We start from the raw sequence: 19,014 nt of genomic DNA, 5'->3' as shown, positions 1-19,014 counted from the left end.
ACCCTGACAGGTACTGCTGGCCCTGTGGGTGCGTGAAGCTGCTCGGTGGATGAGGTCAATACAGCAACAAGCATTTATAATAATAGTGCCATACTGCTTCGTGCTGCGTTCCTCAGTGGGTGCTCAGGAGGCCTCATAACACCGCAGCCACGAGTGAGGCAGGTGACTAAACTCGGCACAGTCCTGAGTGGTTCCCCTGAGGCTACGACGGCTGGGGCGGCAGTGGGGGGCTAAGATGGTGGATGGTTGGGGCGCCTCACCCTCCCGTCGGGAGACTGAGGAAACCAGGGCAGGAAAGCTCGTGGGGGCATATTTAAAGCGTCCTTGGCAGCGCAGTGCACAGAGACAAGCAAACACGCTGCCGCGGTTCCCGACGAGAAGGGGCGCTTTGCTCCCTCCCCGCCCCACCCCCGGCGGCGGCTCCGGGGCGGGGCTAAGGCGGAGGCCCCGCCCCGCGCTAGGGAAGGGGCGGGGTCAGTCCGGATCGACGCGGCTCTTCCGTAAACACCACCCAGCCCTTCCCCCGGCCTTCCCCCTGCGGGCAGGGCCCATTCAGCTGCGGGGGAGTCCGCGGAAACGTCTTCCCTGTCACCTCAGGTTTCTCCTGGCTTAGCGCTCGTGCCCGGGAAAAATGAGGAGACGTGAACACTTTCGGCGGGGATTGGCGCAGACTGACTCAAGTCCCTTGGGCTAACTCGCCGTTGACAGGCAGGAGAAGGTTACCCCCCCCCCCCCCCCCCCCCCCCCCGTCACCAGCGGAGGTGGACGCGCCCAAGGAAGACACTAATAGTCCGGGCTAGGTCCCTAAACCCCGGGGGGCTGTTTAAAGTCCCAGCGGGCACCGCGCAGGAGGACGAGCTGCTGCCGGGCCGCGGTGAGTGATCGGGACGAGCGGGGACAGGGCTGCGGCCGAGCCGTCCGACGGCGATGCAGTACGGCACACGCCTGGGTGTCCGGGCACGTACGGGCGATGAGCTGCGGGGTGAGTCCGGGTCAGAGCTGGCCCGGGGGCTGTTGCCCTCCCGTGCGATGGGGGTGGCTGGGAGGCGGCGGGCTGGCGCTCCGCTCCGCTGCCCTGGCGGGGGTCCCGCTGCAGCAGGTGGGTTTCGCAGCCCCTGCCGTGGGTCTGTAGTGCGCCGCTGGCCCCGTCTCTGCTGGGCTGTGTCCGTCTCTTAATGTCCGCTGTCCGACGGGACCATCCGTCCCGACGGGCGCAGCCGCAGGGGTTCCCCCCTTGCAGCCCCGGTCCAGCGGCGCAGAGCAAGGGCACCCCAGGGCATGCGGGGCCGGGACACTTGGAGGCGGGCAGCCGGGCTCGCCTTCCCCGGGGCTGGCAGAGAGAGGGTTCCCCCTTCTCTTCTCCTCCTCCCGTCCTCCCCCCCCCCCGGGCCTGTCCCTGGAAACGCTGTTTGTTTTGGTCGGTGGGTGCCAAACTCCTGCCTCTGGTAACCGTTAAAAACATGGGGCCGGGGGAGAAGACAGGCAGCGAAACAGATGGAGGAAGAGGAGGAGCCGCCGGCGGCCGTGCCGCTCCCCCCGCGCCCCGCTGAGGGGAGCCGCGGGGCGGGAGGGGCGTCCCCGGTCCCCCCTCAGGAGCGGGTGGCCCCTCGTCACGGCCCTGGGGGGGCCGCGTTGCCTCAGTGTCTGAGGTGAGGGCAGGTCCCGGGACTGTCCCCCGCACAGGCCTCGGGGGACACGCACTCGTCTCTCTTGCTGAGAGATTTGTGAGCCTTCGGCAAGGGAAGGCCGTGTATAAAGGGAAGAGCTGCGGAGCTGGAAGGCTAAAGGAGAGGAATGTCGGCTGTAAGATGTCAAAAAAAGAGGCGTGAGGAAATGCCGTAACTCGTAAGGCTCTTCCCTGCCTCGGTGCCGTGAGTGCTGGCAAAGGTGGAGTCGGTGAAAGGGAGACTCGAGCCCAAAGGAGATTCAGTCGGTGCCAGCTTGAAGATAGTAAGGACATAAGCCCAGGAGAATAAACAAAGTTAAGACATTTATAGTGCTAAAACTGGATAGGGCACTTAAAAAGTGTGTGTGGATGGAGGGTCTTATTTGAACAAAGCAGAGCTGTGGAGAAACTTTTCTTGAAGATTGTATCTGAAGGAAAAAAGCACTTTCCAAACTGTCTTTTTTTTTTTTTCTTCCAGTGTGCTTCATAAAATAACTTCTAAAGGAAGCCTTCAGGAATAAAAAGTGTTTGTGTTCTCTAAAACTAATGTGATCTTGCAGTCTTGATTGGTTCTAAGTGAATGATCGAGTTGGCTGATGCGGTGACTGTATAAGAGCAAGATGCCTTTAGGCACCTACAGAGTTGTATTCATTGCATCTTTACTAAAAAGAATAATCCTAATCTGTCTAAATAGCAGCAGAAACCGTGATAATTTAGTTCTTCCTTGTTAAATTAAATTAACTGGAAACTTGGGGTTTTGTACATTTAGAAGATATTTTCATCTTGGTCTCCCATTTAGAGTTTATCCTTAAAAGAACTGCAAAGTAGTACTGATCGAAAGAAAGCGAACAGTGTAATGAAGCCCACTGTGAAGGTATCCAACCTAATATAAAAGTAAACATCAGTTGTTTCTAATGCAGGAAGAGTAAAGCATGTTGTAACCACAGGCTGACCCTTTAATAGAATAGGTAGGATACTAAGGTAGGATATTAAGCTGTGTATTAAAACAACAGCCTAATATGTAATACCTAATGAACACCTCAAAAAGAAGATGGTATTGTCTGTTCAAGATGATGAGTTACAAAGGAAGGCTATAGGGCTTTCTGAAGTATTACTTGGGAATTATATTAATCTAAACTTAAAATTAAATGTGAACTTGGCCTGTAGTAATTTATGAGAAGCTCTATGCCGCCTGCAAAAGCATAAGGAAAAGCAGCTCTTCCAGTGGATGCCATGAAGAGAGGACTAAGTAACTCAGTTGCCTATTGTTGTAACTAATTAGGAAAGCCTTTTTTGGTTTGTACTTCCCTTTGATATGCTTAAATGAATTTCTTTAAGGTTTTTAGCTGTCAGGCAGCCTCTTTAAAAACTGTAGATGGCCATCCGGATTCTGCTTGTGTATTCATGTATGTTTACTTTGATGTGCTTGCTGCCTTGTTTAATCTTTTACACTTAAAATTTAGCAATAATGTTCTGAATCTGCAGATACACCCATTCTTCCTTACCGTTCTGTTTGAGGCATCCTGCTAGGAAATATATTTACTGTGGCAAAGATTGCAGTGTTTTTTCAGTGTGTCATCTCCTGTTGCATTGTTGAAACTTCCTATTTAAATTAAGCCTTCTGAAGCACTCTTCTGACAACTCTGCTATCTGTATGTGCGCATGTATTACAGGAACAGGTATGGTCTCAGTACATCAAAATATGTCATAGGCCTCTTTGAAATGCACATATTCATTGCCAAAAGATCCTTTGCTGGGACTAGTATGTAAAGACACAATGCATACAGAATTTTGATTTCTACCTTAATGATTTAGTCTTCTTGGGAATCAAGACTGGGGTAGAAAATGGCAATGCTGACTTGCCTCTGCGGTTGGTGTTGTACTTCTGTCAGGAGCACCTTGCAAATCTGAATATTTACAAATTTGAATATTTATTAGAATTATCATACTGATAGTTAAGAGGAAGTTCTTGAAATGATGATGTGTAAATTGTGTGAGAATTTTGGGTTTTTTAATGGTCATTTAACTTCTTCCATGTTCTTAACACCTAGACTGAAGCAATAGACACATCTTGAAGTGCTCATACTGGGCAAGTGATTTCCAAGACTCTTTGGGCCAGTACACTGCTAGCAACGTTAATCAATCTTTCGATGGACCACATGCAACGTTAACGTTTTGGAGGTTAGTTATTTCTATATAAATAAAGGGGGTTTATATGTGGTTAGAGGCTGGCAATACAGTGTTCTGATGCTGGTCCAGAAACAATATTGGGAGGGTAATACAAGCTTTGCAGGCTCTGTAGGGTTACTGTATTTAAGTGAGCGGTTCCACATCAAGAACCTGGAGTGCGTTCTACAGCTAGGTTACTCGTCACAACTAGTTCTAGTCAGCTCTAGCTTTGAGATCTGTAACACTGATCTTAATTGAAGAAATAGTTTTAGTCTCTTGTGTAACATTAACTAGTGACTCATTTCTAATTGTAACTGAAACATACAATTTCCAAGTCAATAATATCTCAGCCTTTTGGTTTTCTAGGTTCTCTTGCAACTCTGTCGTGTTTAGTCAATGCTATTTTAAATATCTGCTTGTTTTCAGTTGCTTGTTAGAAATTATAAAATTATGATGTTAAGAATCACAACTAATGCTGTGAGTCTTGAGCCCATGACCTCTATATCCTGATCAAAAGTCTCTCTTATGGGCTTCTCTAGTAAGGTAATAAACTGTCAGTTGTGTTCTTGCTGATATGATGAATTCTTTTCACAAAAACCAGCATAAAACATTACATAAATAAGGCACTCAAATGCATCCTCTTTCCTCTTGAGAGAGGAGGAGGAGTAAACATACACTTAACAAATGTTAATCATCTCCATTAACAGGGGAGTACTCATCAGTGTAATACTTCATTAGGTTATAAAGGCCTATTCAGGATGACCTGGTACCCAAAAAATAAAATGCTCTAAGCTGTAACTAGGTGCCAGCGTAAAGAAATCTTTATTCTTACTCCCTTCTGTCTAGCTCTTGACCCCACCATACGTTGATTCACATACGTACACACAGAGATCATCCTTTTGCTGCCAAAAGTGGCTTTTTCCAAGTTCAACAGTTGCAAAGTGCGATATTCCTTGCCTGCTGAAGTTGATGCAATTTAATCATAAATGAAGTAGTATTACTTAAATTTGCTGAGGGAAAGCATTGTTGGCTGTGTCTCTTCGTAAAGTCTACTACAGAATGCTTCATGGCCATAATCAAAGATGGACAGCTGCTTTTGGTATCTGGGCCAAATTCCTTTGGTAGTAATTATGGCTGACTTCCAGTTTCTCATTTTAATATGATTAGGAACATATTTTTCACTTCCTGTCATACAACTATTAATCATCTCTATCGCACTATGCAGCTGTCCAAATTCTTCACAGTTGCAGATTATCTGCCTGGGAGGCAGTTTCTTTATGTAGACAGAAGCACTATGAAGCACGACAGTTCAGTGTTACTTGTCATGTATGCTGAATGTAATGTTAGAGGCTTAGTTACCATTTGACTTAAAACAGAAAACCCATCCACCCTTACCCCTAGGAGGAGTATTTTTTGGGTCTATGCCATTGTTGATCTGATTCTGAGTAAAGACCCACCTAGAGCAGCAGGCCAGACTTCCAGCTACACCCTGTCAGAAATGTAGTATTCTGAATTATTTGCCTATTCTCCCTCAGCAACTTCTATGTTTGCTTCAGAGTTGTTACATTCAGTGCAGTCTGTTTGTGGAAGGAAGCTAATTGCTAAACATCATTTGTTGGTGAAGTCAGGTGGGGGATGGTAACATCATGAGATGTCTTTATGGACATTGAGAACTTCCAAAATTTGGACAACAAGCAACTTCAGGGGTTACTGTGGCTAGTCTTTTGTATTTTAAATATAACCAATTTACAGACTGTCTCTAACATAACCATTAAGGTATGAAACGGCAGAAGGTACAAAACTTTCTTGCAGAACAGGTGTAGTTTGTTAATAACTGTCTGATTATGCATGTCAAGCCAGATCCTTTCTGTAACACCTTTTTAAGAAAGGCAACTACTTGTTCTTCATTCACAATATAACGATCAGTATCTGACTTTAGAGAAACAAACAAAAAAAGTAAGTGCTGGTTTTATGGGAAGTGTATTTGTCTGTCTAGGTCTTGTTTACTGTAGCAGCTAAAGTGAATCAGAATGCCTCTCAATGATGACCAGAACAGTGATTCAGATTCTTCCCGCCTCTCTGAAAGCACAGCTTCTTCTAGCGACTCCGAATATTCAAGACAGAGCTTTAACAGTGATTCTTCAAGCAAACCCAGTTCCCCAGCGTGTAAGCCTGTTTCAACCTTACCTCCATTGTGCATAGACAGATAAGGCTAACTTATCTCGTTTCTCTTTGCTGTCATGGGTAGAACCTGGGATTCTGAATCTCTGTTTAGGAGTATTAAGAGAAAGGCATGGCTTTCTCTCTGCTATGAAGCAGCGCATCTCCTTGTGTGTCGACCACCACCAGCAGCTGTATCCGTGGGGGTCTCCCTGTGTACTCCTTCCCTTCAGAAAGTGTAAGAAAAGTGTGCCATTGTGGACATCCTAATCTTGAGCTAATCTTGACATTGGTAGCAGTCTCACACTCAACCAGATATGGCTTTGTGCAAAGGGTGGGTTTCTTCTGGCTCCATACACTTAAAAATAAAATCTGTAACTGTCATGGTTTAAAGCTGGGCCAACTATTAAACCTGTGGCAGATGCCCTCTGTTATCCCCCCCCCTCCCCCCAAAGGGAAAGGGAAAGGGAAAAGGGAGAGAGACTTCCGGGTTGGAAAGTTAAAACAGTTTTAATAAACTATAATAATGAAAAAGAGTATAATAATAATAATAGAGATAATCAAATATATACAAATATATATACAAAACCAAGACTGAGCTCCCCTGAAGTCAGCCACGTCACCACCGGCACTGCAGGGCAGGCTCCGGGAAGGCCCAGGCTGGGCCTAGCGACAGCTGAGAGCTGGATTCAGGGATGCACGGATCGGGATCGGGGGCAGCAGGAAAACAGATGGAGTCCTCCTTGGACACCGGCCATAGCAGAAAGAGAGCGAGACCCTCGTGATCCCCCCACTTTATACCGAGAATGACGTGTGTGGGATGGAATACCCTCGTTGGTCAATTTTGGGTCACCTGCCCTGTCTGCTCCCCGCTGCAGCTGCAACCCCCCTTCGGCTCTTCACTTGTAAGCAGTGAGGAATTCAGCAGTGACCTTGGTTTCTCTAAGAATAAGTACAGCAAGAGCCTTACTGCACAACATCCCTACTGGTGCCTCAGCGATAACTACAAACTTTGGGCGTTATCAGTCCTGGAGGCAGACACTGTCTGCAAACATGCAGTTAGTTTCAGAAAGTGCAGTTACTTAGAGGAGACTTAGCTGAAAGCAAAAATCACTGAAAGGAAGATCGGCCTGGTTTAGGCCAAACCAGGACAGTAACTTACAGATTTATAATATTACATGAAGTTACATGAAATTAATCTTGAATTCACATTTTTTCTTTCAATGTTAGGATCAAACAGAAAACACACATTTGCACAAGGAAGGTATTTTGAGTAATGATAGATAAAACCTTGGTTAAAATGTACTTCATGTTCATGTCTGTAAGCATTCTCAGACCATGCATACTTTTCAGCATCTGTGTAAGTGAAGTCTACATTAAAACAATCTTGTTAGTGTAGCTGCAATTGGCAGCTGGCTCTTTGTCTTTATTACCAGTCTTCAAAGGCTTAATTTCAAATACTAAATGAAATGACAGAATTTGGGGGTTTAGAAACTTTGGAAATTTACTCCTGCTTTCCAATGTAGAGTTTCTGTTATGTCATTAATACTTTTTTGTAAAAAGGGAGTGTAACTTACAGTGCATCTGCTATGGAACATAAATGGGGGGTTCTCAAGTCAGTAACTTCAGAACCCTCTTTACAGGCGATAAAACCACAATATAGCCATTATGTGCTCAGAATTGTAATGGATATCTGGTATCTGTTATTGCCCGTGCTTTTGGTCTGGTGGATTTTACAGAACAGTCAATAGGAAATCTGTGGAATGCAAGATCTTGTTTTAAAGGAAAAAAGATATCTTAGTTAAGATGCAGAAATATGAAATTGCTCTTCAAAATGTTGTGCAGCTTGTGTGGTATTACCTCCACACACACCCCTGATAAGCTGGGAGTTTCCTGAGTTAGTGTTTTAAGAAGATACAAAGACCTGGTAATCATAGGTTGTTTCTTCTAGAGTACTAGAGTCCAATTAGTAAGCAGTAAAGTTTCTAAATTTTAATATTTTCAATTGTACTTATCAATCAGCTATACATATTTGGCTTGAATTGATCTTGTTTGTTCCAGCAGCAAGCCCTCCCAAGATTGTTACATTTGATGAACTGATGGCAGCTGCAAGAAATTTGACAGACTTGACTCTAGCTCATGAAATTGCTGTTAATGCAAATTTTTGCATAAAACATGAAGACTTCCCACAGAACAGGTAAGAGCCTGAGTTTTGCAAAAAGCAGCACTGGGGTTGGGAAGAGAGGAGAAATGAATGGAGCAGCAAATGAAGAAAAAGAAAAACCAAAACAAACCCAAACAACAACAACAACAACACCCAAAAAAAAAAACCCCAAAAAACCCCAAACCAAAACATCTTAGAAGGCTACAGATTTTTATCCTGCACCTCCGGGAGTCACTGTCAAAGCTATCTGGCTTAGAACAAGTGTTGCAGACCAGCTGAGCTGATACACTGTCTTGGAGCATATTGCTCTGTCTTAAATGTCATGTGGAACATAAAAGGCTAATGCAATATGAATGACTGTAGTGAAGATGAGTATCTGTCTGTTCTGTGCAGTTCCAAGCCCTGTGGAAAAGATGAAATGGTGGCCTTCTATGCAGTTGTATGTAGTAGCTCATTGGTGCCATAGTCATAAGAAGATAGAGTTTATCATGAACATAGCTCTAATATTAGCCTCAGAAGAGTTGCAAAAATACCTGGAAATGCAGAGGAAGTGAGAAGTAACTTCCCTAGTGTAGGTAACTAAAATGTTGTTGCTTACAGACATGTCTAACTTAACAATGACCCAGGTCTTGTCTTTGAGAAAAATTATGTAAAAAACAAACAGGTTTTTAATTGCACAAGTCCCTTAACTGATAAGTGGTTATATGACAGAGAATAGTTTTTGGGAAAGCTTAGTACATAACGTACCAGGGCAATGAATACAGATTTGAAAAGGAAAAATGAAAGGTAATATCTCTTTGTCTACATCTGAATTGCCAGCACCACTTTATAAAATACAGGTGTTTTAGGAAAGACTTGTCAGTCTAGACCACGTTTTGGGTGCTGATGATCCACACCCCAAGAAGGTTATGGGTGTGGGGCACAATAGTTGGTGAGGTATTGTGTGTTTCCCAACAAGTGATTAGGCTAATCTAAAACACTTTTACCCAGGGTGAAAGCTAGTTGGGAGTCTCTTCTGTATCTAATTGACTTATTCCACAGCTTTGCAGGCACAGTGAAACAAATTGTACACAAGGCATTTTGGGATCATTTGGAATCGGAACTGAATGAAGATCCTCCAGAATATGAACACGCTATCAAGCTCTTTGAGGAAATTAAGGAGGTAATGTTCCTCCCCGCCTGCCCTCCAGTATTGTTTTGTCAGCTTAGGTCTGAGAGTCTCTTACTTCACTGAAGGGTCCGCTAACTCAGTCAAGCCAATACCTTCAAGTTCTTTCTTTTAAGATGAAACCATGTTTATTCAGAACTGCAAATATTGATAGTATATTTATGTTAACCATGAATATGGCCATGAACACACAGTGACTTGTCCACTCAGCTTTCCTTGCGTAATGATTAGTTGCAAGTCAGCTCTTTTCTTGAAGCTTCACATCTCCGCTAGCCTCTTTCCAGCAACATACTGTGAGCTTAAGGAATGAACAGCAGTATAAATGTAACTGCACCTGCCCAAATAGACTTTATTGTTTATGATCATTGCACAAGAGAGCATACAGACCTTCAATTCAGGCACAATACTAAGTCTTTCAAAATTCTAAGTTAGTAAATGTTTGTTTTACAGGGCAGCCTCACAGTTTTTGAAAGAGTTTCATTGTTGACATGCTTTCTGGTTCACTGGCTTTGAGCACTTTTGCAGAACTGTACTGTGATCATTTTGACAGTCCTTTTTTTCTTGCTACCTTAGATAATGTTCAGCCTTAATGTGTCTTGTTATAGTCGGTCAGCTAAATACACTGGACATTAATATTAAAATCTTACTTCAGCATGTTTACTAAGTGGTTTAGTATTTATTTATAAGCTTTTCCTTTTTTTTTTTCTTTTTTTTTTTCCCTACTTTAGATTCTTCTTTCCTTCCTGACTCCTGGAGCAAACAGAATTCAAAATCAAATTTGTGAAGTTTTAGATACAGATCTTATAAGACAGCAGGCAGAACATAATGCTGTTGATATTCATGGGCTAGCTAACTATATCATCAACACTATGGCAAAGTTGTGTGCTCCAATAAGAGACAACGATATCAAACAGTTAAAAGCAACTGACAATATCGTAGAATTACTGAGGTTGGTATTTGGGTGGGTTATTTTAGAGGAAAAACCTCTTCTCTGAAAGAGTACTGGGCAGTGGAAGAGGGGGGTAAAGTCTTAAAAAGAAATCTTAAATTATGTCCGTTTACATAATGCCTGTTTTCAAAGTGTAGGAAAACTTATTTTTATACAGAAGCATTAAAGGGGAGGAGCTATGACACAGTGACCAGAATATTATGTGTATCTTACTTTGTAATGAAATGGGTAGAATGCCTAGGTCAAACACTACCAGCTCTGAATATCTAGGCTACTAAACAACGAAAAAAGCACTCTTGCAATAATCTGTGTTTCAGAGACTGCTTTTTCAGCCCTGTTCATCCTTACAAAATTTAAGCAGCATATTTCTACTGTTCCTTCTTGAACTGTTCATTGCATGCTTCCTCTAGGAAGCCAAACTGTGGATTTAAAATCTCTTTAGTAAATATCTTATTACTTGAACTTCAGTAAAAAACTTGCATAAAAGGGCAGAAAACAGTTTACGGCTCCTTAGGTACACTGAAATATTAAGAGTAAATGGTAGTTATTGCTCCACTGTTTTATTGCAACTTGGATCATATAAAGGGACCAAAGCAACTGGATCAGAAGGATTGTTTCTCTTGGTGCTATTAGTGACTAAAAAGTTAAAATCTGTTCGTTTGGGCTGAAATGTACCAATTGATATAGTTCTTGAAAGCCCTTCCCTTTCTCTTACAGGGTTGTAGCATTTAGTGATGATACGTATTTGTCCCGTTCTCTGTAACTTACGCCAAGCCTTATACACAATACTCCTTCAAGTATCCTGGAAGATAGGTAACATATCTGTTACGCTGAAATACCGATGAAGGAGTTTACTTCTCCTAGAATCAAAATTGAAGTGCTAATGTAGGTGTACCTCATGTGCTGGTTAAAACCAGTAGACTATTGTAACTGTCAGATTTTAAACTCTTCCTTTCAGACAAATATTCCGTGTGTTGGACCTGATGAAAGTGGATATGGCTAATTACACAATTCAAAACCTTAGGCCATACCTTCAGCGTAATTTGGTGGACTATGAAAGAACAAAATTCCAGGAAATTCTTGAAGAAACACCAAGTAGGTATCACACTATATTTAATTGAAACCTTTCTTTAAAAAGAGGAGTATTTAAAGACATGCTATGAAAATCTGTCAATTGTAGTTAACCGGAGGAAAAGTTCAATTTCGTGTCTGGATCTAACTAATGCAAAAATTCTTTGACAAGCAAGCTACCAATGGGCAATTGCTTAACTTCCTATAAAGTATGTTTATCTGCAATGTGGGGTGCTTTCAGACAAATTTGTATTTGCTAAATTGGTTGGTATCTGAAAAACAAACAAACAAACAAACAAAAAAACAAAAAGCTCTTACTGGCTGGAGGCAGAAGTCCTGTGTACTGAAAGATGAGACTTGATATCTCTTTTGTATGCAGCAAATCTGTTGTTAGTCTGAAGTAAACATGTAAAACCAGATGGTGTGCCTCAAAGCTGGAAGGGACAGGATCAATTTTTTTTAATAAACAAAAGGCAGGATTCTGAGGAAAACTTCTTAGGTGATGCGAAGTTGACTTGATCCAGTACTACAGGTTTTGTGTAATATAGCTAAACAGTCTTCAGTAAAATACATTTTCCAAGAAGAAGTAAACTTACTAACATCTGGAGCAGCAGCTTTCAAAAGGGAAACCCTGAGCCACTGATATGGCCTGCCGTGTTTATGTGTGCAGCCTGAGAAATAACTCTTTAAAAGCATTTCATTTGCTGTTAATACAGTTTATCTCCCCTCACCTCTACTCTCCAGTCCCATGCCCCAACTAGTAAGTAGCCTCCCTGAAAAGGGAAAAAAATGCTTTGGGAACTCAGACTTTGAGGCTTTTTTTTTTTTTAAACCCAAAAGTTTTGGCTGAAGTCTAACAATTTGTTTAGTCTTCAGAAGCTCAGTACTCTTGTTGATGTATACAACTCTTGTCCTCAAGCTACTGCTTATTTTGATGAAAACATGCAGTAAATATGTGCTGATTTGCAATGCTTAGGTGCTCTGGATCTCACAACAGAATGGATAAAGGAATCGATAGAAGATGAATTGTCATCTGTCTCTGATGAATCTTCATCATCCCCTGGTGCTGATAGTAGTTCTAAACCAATTATTAGTCCTACACTGGTGCTAAACAACGGCTACTTGAAACTGTTACAATGGGATTATCGCAAAACACTTCCAGAGGTAAGGAGTGTATTTTGGCGTCTTCAGTGTTTTCATATAGCTAGAAATCTGGTGTAGTATAATAATTTGGCTATTGATGACAATAGGTGAAGTATTCTCTTGCACTTCTTAAATTTTTGAATAGTGAATTTGGAGAGTATATGCTAGTCTAGTTTCTGAAATATGAGATGGGCAAGTCAACAACTAAAAAAGAGCAATGTAAAGGTTGTTTTCCCTCTATCCAATCATAGCTCACCAGCTCCACCCGAAGAGCAGTCTTGGCCATGGTCAAAGGCTGGGCCTTGCACTGACAGCACTTGGCTTTCTATATCTTTTGAGAGAACTGACTTACAGCATCCTCTTTTCCTAACAGCAGCAGGAATTGGTGGGATCACTCTTGCTTTAGAACAGAATCAGTAAAAACTTGAAGCCCTCTAAAGTAGATATTCACCCTTTCTCAGTGTATATAAACTATTGCTTCAAGAATCAGTGTTCACTTTTCCCCTCCAACTCCTGATTACTGACTTCTGCAACTTTCTGTAAAGCCAATTTGAAATTGGCCATCAGGTAGGCCTAAAATTAGCATCTGCAGTGAGCGCCTTAGTTATACTTAGGGTGGCCTGGCAGCGAATTTGCTAAATACATGGGGATGCTCTTAGTGCTCTTGGTCAGTGGACAGAGGGGAGAACACCTTATTCTTACCTTCCTTTGAACAGTTTTGAATAAGAGCTACACACAGGTATCCTCTGGTGGATCTAGTTTGTCATGCTATGAAATTACTACCAAACAGTTGAATGTTAATGCCGCTGTGATTCTCAGTGGAGGGATTTGGTTAGGATGGATTTTTTCTAACCTAAAAAAAAAGTCACTCTAGCTACATCTTGCTGTGGGAATTACTTACATTCTTGGTATGATGAACTGGCATTTTGCCTGTAGCAGGTTATGTATCACTTGCAGAACCTGCTCTGGTGGTTGAACTGGTGGTTGTCATGTGCAGTTGTTCATCACTGTCCATCGGTTAGATTCTGGCATTTTTCAAAGCACAGCTGAATCCAGAAGACTATTCTGTCTGTAACCTTGATCACTACAATGTCCTATGGATCCCCTGTGCAGTCCACATTATGGGCTGAATTGTTGGTCGCAGATTTCTGTCAGCCGTGATGAGGAATAAGATGCAATGTCCTCAGTGTCCTCTGCACTGAGGACATTACCTTTCTTCCCGCCACAGGCTTTCTTCTGGTACTCATACATAAGGTTACTTTGTGCAATACTACATATTCAGAGTATTTCAGCTGCTGTCTCATTTGACTTTGCGTATTTGTGATTTAAAATATTAATGCTTCATGACTACATCCTATATCTGTCCTTTTCCCTGCCTCTCTTCCTCCATATTCCTAAATTAGTATTATTGTTTCAATTCTAGACTCTAATAACAGATGAAGTTCGTCTTCAGGAGTTGAGAGAAAAGCTCAATCAATTAAAAATCATAGCTTGTGTTTGTCTCATAACAAACAATATGGTGGGTGCAGCAATTGTAGATGTGCCTGATTTTGCTGACCAACTGAAAAGGATCTCTGTTCCTCTTCTTGAAGGCATGAACAAGAAGTAAGGCCTTGTTTTTATCACTCTTCGTATTTTTTTTTTTAACAGGAAATACCAGGTGGATGTGAAAACCCTTGGAAACAACTCATATGTCATAGCCAGTGCTTGTTAATAATAGGAAGATACCAAATTTTAATAATCTGTATCTATATTCCTTTTACAATATCACTCCACGGTATGTTAGGCACATGTTTTCAAATTTATATTTTAATGAAATCTTAATCTTGATGTTAGTCTACAGAATTCGGAGCCTAGTACTAAAGCTCATTCATACGCTCCTAATACAGAGGAGACTGTAGCGATACATTCACCAAACTGTCTTGCCAGTTGCTTCAGACTTCTTTTAGGTAGTTTAAGCTATTTGGCTGTCTTTCTGCTGCCACTTGCACTACAAGCAAGTCTGATGTGATCTGAAAGAGTGTCTCATAAAATAGTTTTCCGCTTTGCTTTTTCTCGTGCAATGCTATGCATGTGGCCCAGGAAAACACCTAAGCATAAGGGCAAAACGAACTGGTGTCACTGCTGCACGCTTGAAATGATTTTTGCCCTTTGAATCACAATTAGGTCCTTATTTTATCTTCCACATGGAGATTTGTCCTGTATTTGTAGATGTACATAAATCTGCAAAAGCAAAAGATAACTTTTCTAAATTCTCTCATTGCAGAGAGCAGGTTGAAAATAAAAGGGAAAGGAGACAAGTGAGGTCACCTTACAACCCTGTGCTACAGAAACAGCAGAAGTTAATGCTTTTTCTATTTCTTTCTTCCAGAACTTTTGATTTGAAGGAGGCTCTGAATGCTATTGGTGTCCAGATTTGCAGCAAAGTGAACAGGTCTCTAACTGAAAGAGGTCTTCCCACTCTTAATGCAGAAATGCAGAGTAATTTAATGGGTCAAATCGCTCATATTGTTGAGGAGAATAATCCCGTCAGTTCCTTGATTGGTTAGTAAGATAATACATAGTTGTCTTATTGTATGTCTCCGTATATAAACTTACTCCCAGCAAGCTTAATCAGCTGTCTAATAATTTTTTAAAAGCATTTTCTTCCTGCAGTAAAATACTGAGTCAACTAAGAGTAAGGAAATGTTGTTTACCTGTAGATGGTGTTCTTGGTATGCTGCAGAGCATGGTTAGTTGCAGCTAGAAATAATTTTAAGTGTCTGTACAAACAAGCCTAGACATGCTAGTATTTTGGAAAAGAATTTAGAAAAATGAGTGCTGCTCAGTCTCCCTTCTGTCAGTACTGGGTTTAAACCTAGTGATTTTTTTTCTTTGAGTCTGCTTCATATTAGGTAACGTAACTTGTTGCAGCAGGTTTATGCTGTGTCCACCTTGCAGGACCCACCTTTAAGAAGCTTTCAGTATTGTTTCCCACTGCAACACAGGCTTGGGAAGAGTTGTTACCTACATTGTTAGATTTTTTTGCGGTGCTGATGTGCAGGGTGCTTGCAAAGCGAGTATGACTTCATTTTGGGTTTACGTTTGTTCTGAGCATACTTTATATTCCATTTCAGACAAACGCATCCAGTTCTTCATGAGAAGCTTGCTTGCTCTTCCGAGTTTTCAGAAGTGTATGCCTGCTATGCCAGGAGGCCTTTCTGTGATTCAGACGGAGATGGAGTTTGTTGGATCTCAGTATGCGAGCATTGTCAACTTTAATAAACAAGTGTATGGACCATTCTATGCAAACATACTTAGAAAACTACTTTTTCCTGAGGCACCAACGGGGAAAGCAGAAACAGAAACACCTACCAATTGAAAAAAAAAAAAAAAAAGACCTATTACTATACCCCTTTTTTTACTTTCCAAGACTGTGATCTGACTTCCCCACTAAGAACAGCCCACTTCAGTGAGTATTAATGAGAGAGATCTTGTAAAATGTATGCAGATAGTTTCTGAAATTCACTGGAAAGAAATTAATTTCAAGGGCATATATTTTTTAATAGACTAAATTTGTTTAATGGATTATGTCACTTGTAATAGCCAGTGAATTATTATTTTTCAAGGCAAACATTTATTACGATTTGCAGTGGGAAAGAGCTGGCAAAATACTTACTGTTTTGCCACCATTAAAACATAATGTTATTTTTCAACTTAAATATATTTACATATAGCAATGCAAATATGAAATGACAAAACAATTGTAGATAAAATATACTGTGCTTACATTTGTATTTTTGAGAGCAACATCTAATAAAACATGTTTCTGAAAAGAGTTTGAAGCAAAAAAAGTATAACATAACCGCTTCTGTAACCAAAACCAGGTTCATACTAGGCCAAGTTCTGGTACTCCTGCAATTACTGGAACCAGAACTTAGCCTGTTACATTAAGGAATGCCAGTATTATAAGCTGTTTGGAATATAGCAGTTACAGAAGCAGCATTCACCACTTAAAGTAGGAATCATTCAGAACTTCTCAACTGTAACTGAGATTAATGATAAACACCTGAGAAATATGATGTTGGGGAGGGAGTAAATTTCTGTATATACTGTTTTTAAGCTTTTTGTTTATCCAGTGGAGGTCATACAGATCTTAAATCTGATCTCTAATGTACTGATGTTTGATCTTAATGGGTAGTAAGTATTTTTAAGTTAGGTCTTTCTGACCTTTACTCCCAAAAGCACTTGAGAGTGAGTGACCTTACAGAGTACCACAGAGCAACTTCCCTCTTATATTCTGTTGGATGAAGGTATAAGAGTCTCCTTCTCTGGAAACATTCAAAACCCGCCTGGACGTGTTCCTGTGTGATACGGTCTAGGCAATCCTGCTCCGGCAGGGGGATTGGACTAGATGATCTTTTGAGGTCCCTTCCAATCCCTAATGTTCTGTGATTCTGTGATAAGCTTTTCAAAATGTATTCTTGGGTCTGAAAGCCAGAACCCAAATGATTAGTCATTCTTGAAAATGTGATTGAATTCAATTTCACAAAGTCTGTGAGAAATACTGCAGTTTTCTTCAAATTCATTTGGAATAGGCCCCAATACTTAGTTCCCATTTAAGGCACCAGGAATCTTGCATACAGAAAATTAATAGGCTTGAAATTGAGAAATGTGGAAGTAAACTTCTGTAAGTTTACACAGGCTTTGTTTTGCATATTTCAGATTACTGGGAATAGATACTGCTGGAATACGTATTGTAGACATGTTCTTGTCTATGAAATTGAATCATAATTTACTTGAAAATGATCTTTTAATATATTACCATATAATAGTTCTTTTAAAATGTCATATATGTAGAAACTCCATGTGGTACAAGTTATATAGCTTGTTTTTAATATTTTATATTACAATCTATTTTTTATGAAGAGACAAAAAAATTGCCCGTAAAAGCTTAATGTGTCACACAAATTGTGTATGTACATTACTATGCCTATCATAAAGGTCTTAAAAACTGGGCATTATTAGCACTGTGGTTTTGTAGTCCATTTTTACAGAACTGTGTACTCTTTAGTAAGGGAAATGACTTTTAGTCAGTTGTTCCTCAGTGTTGCAGGATTTTGGCCACATGTACATGATAAGAAAAACTTTCTTCAAAATGCCTTTTTAGAAAAGAAATGTCTTTCGTGTTCTTCTGCTCTATCCTTTGTAAAAACATTGCACAAAATAAAGATGAATACATATTTTAAAGGGAACTGTTTCGTGAAGCCTGAAAAACCTAAGACAAAGGAACTCTTAGAATATAGTCATTGTGCCACTAGGTAAAACAGGCTTGCTCAGATGAATATGAAATTTTGATGTGCTATCTAAAATCATCATGAGAAGAATGCATTTCAAAAGCAATTGCGAGGAATTAAATCATAGTGATTTGCTACATCTTTAGAAATACCTGAATTGTTCTGAGCTTTAGCCAAAAGAGGATTTTATGAACATTTGAAGATGATTTATAACATGATTATGAACTTTTTATCATAATACTTTATATCCATTCTATTGTAAAAATAAATATCACACTATAGATCTTTAATGTACTGGGGAAACTGTCATACTAGTTTTTACCAGTAAATACTCAAAAATTGAGGCTTCAATGGAGTTTTTTGGTGACTAAGGTGACTTGCAAAGGGCATTTTATAGCATGGCCTGTGTTTCAAGTGATTGTTTAATGTATCTTAATTTTTATTTAATGTTTCAAACATGGACATTTCATCTGTTTAATGTCATGCGCTGCATGCTGCTTATGCTACCGTGGCTGAAACGCGCTTGCCTCTACTCTGAAGTTGTCCTTGTGAAACAAGATGCCATTCTGTAGCAGCTTTCTTTGTTGAAATATAAATATTTGAGGTTTTGTGTGCATTAAATTTTGTTTGTGATACCATTGGTGGTGAAAACTCATTTATGCAAATTGTTTCTTAAATGTAATGGATTATTAAATGCTGAAGATAAATGACTGCGCTAATAATACGTTGTGACTCTTTTTCTGTAACTTCTCAGTTGCAGCTGGAGTGTAGTGACTTTAATCCAGCTGCACAACAGAACAGTCACTTGCTTAACCTTCCTCCAAGGAGTCAGATTTATATTGGCTTTTGCGTGGCAAGGTTTTGGTAGCGGGGAGGGCTACAGGGGTGGCTTGTGTGAGAAGCTGCTAGAAGCTTCCCCCATATCCAATAGAGCCAATGCCAGCTGGCTCCAAGATGGACCTGCTGCTGGCCAAGGCTGAGCCCATCAGCGACAGTGGTAATGCCTCTGTGATAACATACTTAAGAACGGGAAAAAACTGCTGGACAACAGCAGCCAAAGAGGGGAGACTATGTGAGAGCAACACCTCTGCAGACACCAAGGTCAGTGAAGGAGGGGGAGGAGGTGCTCCAGGCACCAGAGCAGAGATTCCCCTTCAGCCTGCAGTGAAGACTCTGGTGAGGCAGGCTGTGCCCCTGCAGCCCATGGAGGTCCATGGTGGAGCAGATATCCAGCTGCAGCCCATGGAG

At 41.1% G+C, this 19,014-nt stretch overlaps 1 protein-coding gene across 3 annotated transcripts; it reads left to right on the top strand.

Moving 5' to 3' along the window:
* The first annotated feature begins 795 nt into the window (after positions 1-795).
* Positions 796-18,404, top strand: TCP11L2 (t-complex 11 like 2). 3 transcript variants are annotated; one of them, XM_068400801.1, is made up of 11 exons: positions 796-982; positions 3,718-3,847; positions 5,832-6,001; positions 8,060-8,192; positions 9,201-9,321; positions 10,056-10,276; positions 11,235-11,371; positions 12,324-12,511; positions 13,914-14,095; positions 14,862-15,034; positions 15,607-18,404. In XM_068400801.1, exons 3-11 carry the CDS (start codon positions 5,866-5,868, stop codon positions 15,849-15,851), a joined length of 1,536 nt encoding a protein of 511 aa, XP_068256902.1. In that variant the 5' UTR covers positions 796-982; positions 3,718-3,847; positions 5,832-5,865; the 3' UTR covers positions 15,852-18,404. The 3 variants fall into 3 exon arrangements, with proteins under 3 accessions (XP_068256902.1, XP_068256899.1, XP_068256900.1); XM_068400798.1 differs by having other exon boundaries at positions 8,057-8,192; XM_068400799.1 differs by having other exon boundaries at positions 803-874; positions 8,057-8,192.
* Positions 18,405-19,014: the final 610 nt, after the last annotated feature.

Source organism: Nyctibius grandis, chromosome 5, assembly GCF_013368605.1.
Source record: "Nyctibius grandis isolate bNycGra1 chromosome 5, bNycGra1.pri, whole genome shotgun sequence".
Lineage (NCBI taxonomy): Eukaryota > Metazoa > Chordata > Aves > Nyctibiiformes > Nyctibiidae > Nyctibius > Nyctibius grandis.
The sequence above is the reverse complement of the archived record's forward strand: the minus strand, read 5'-3'. Positions and strand labels throughout refer to the sequence as shown.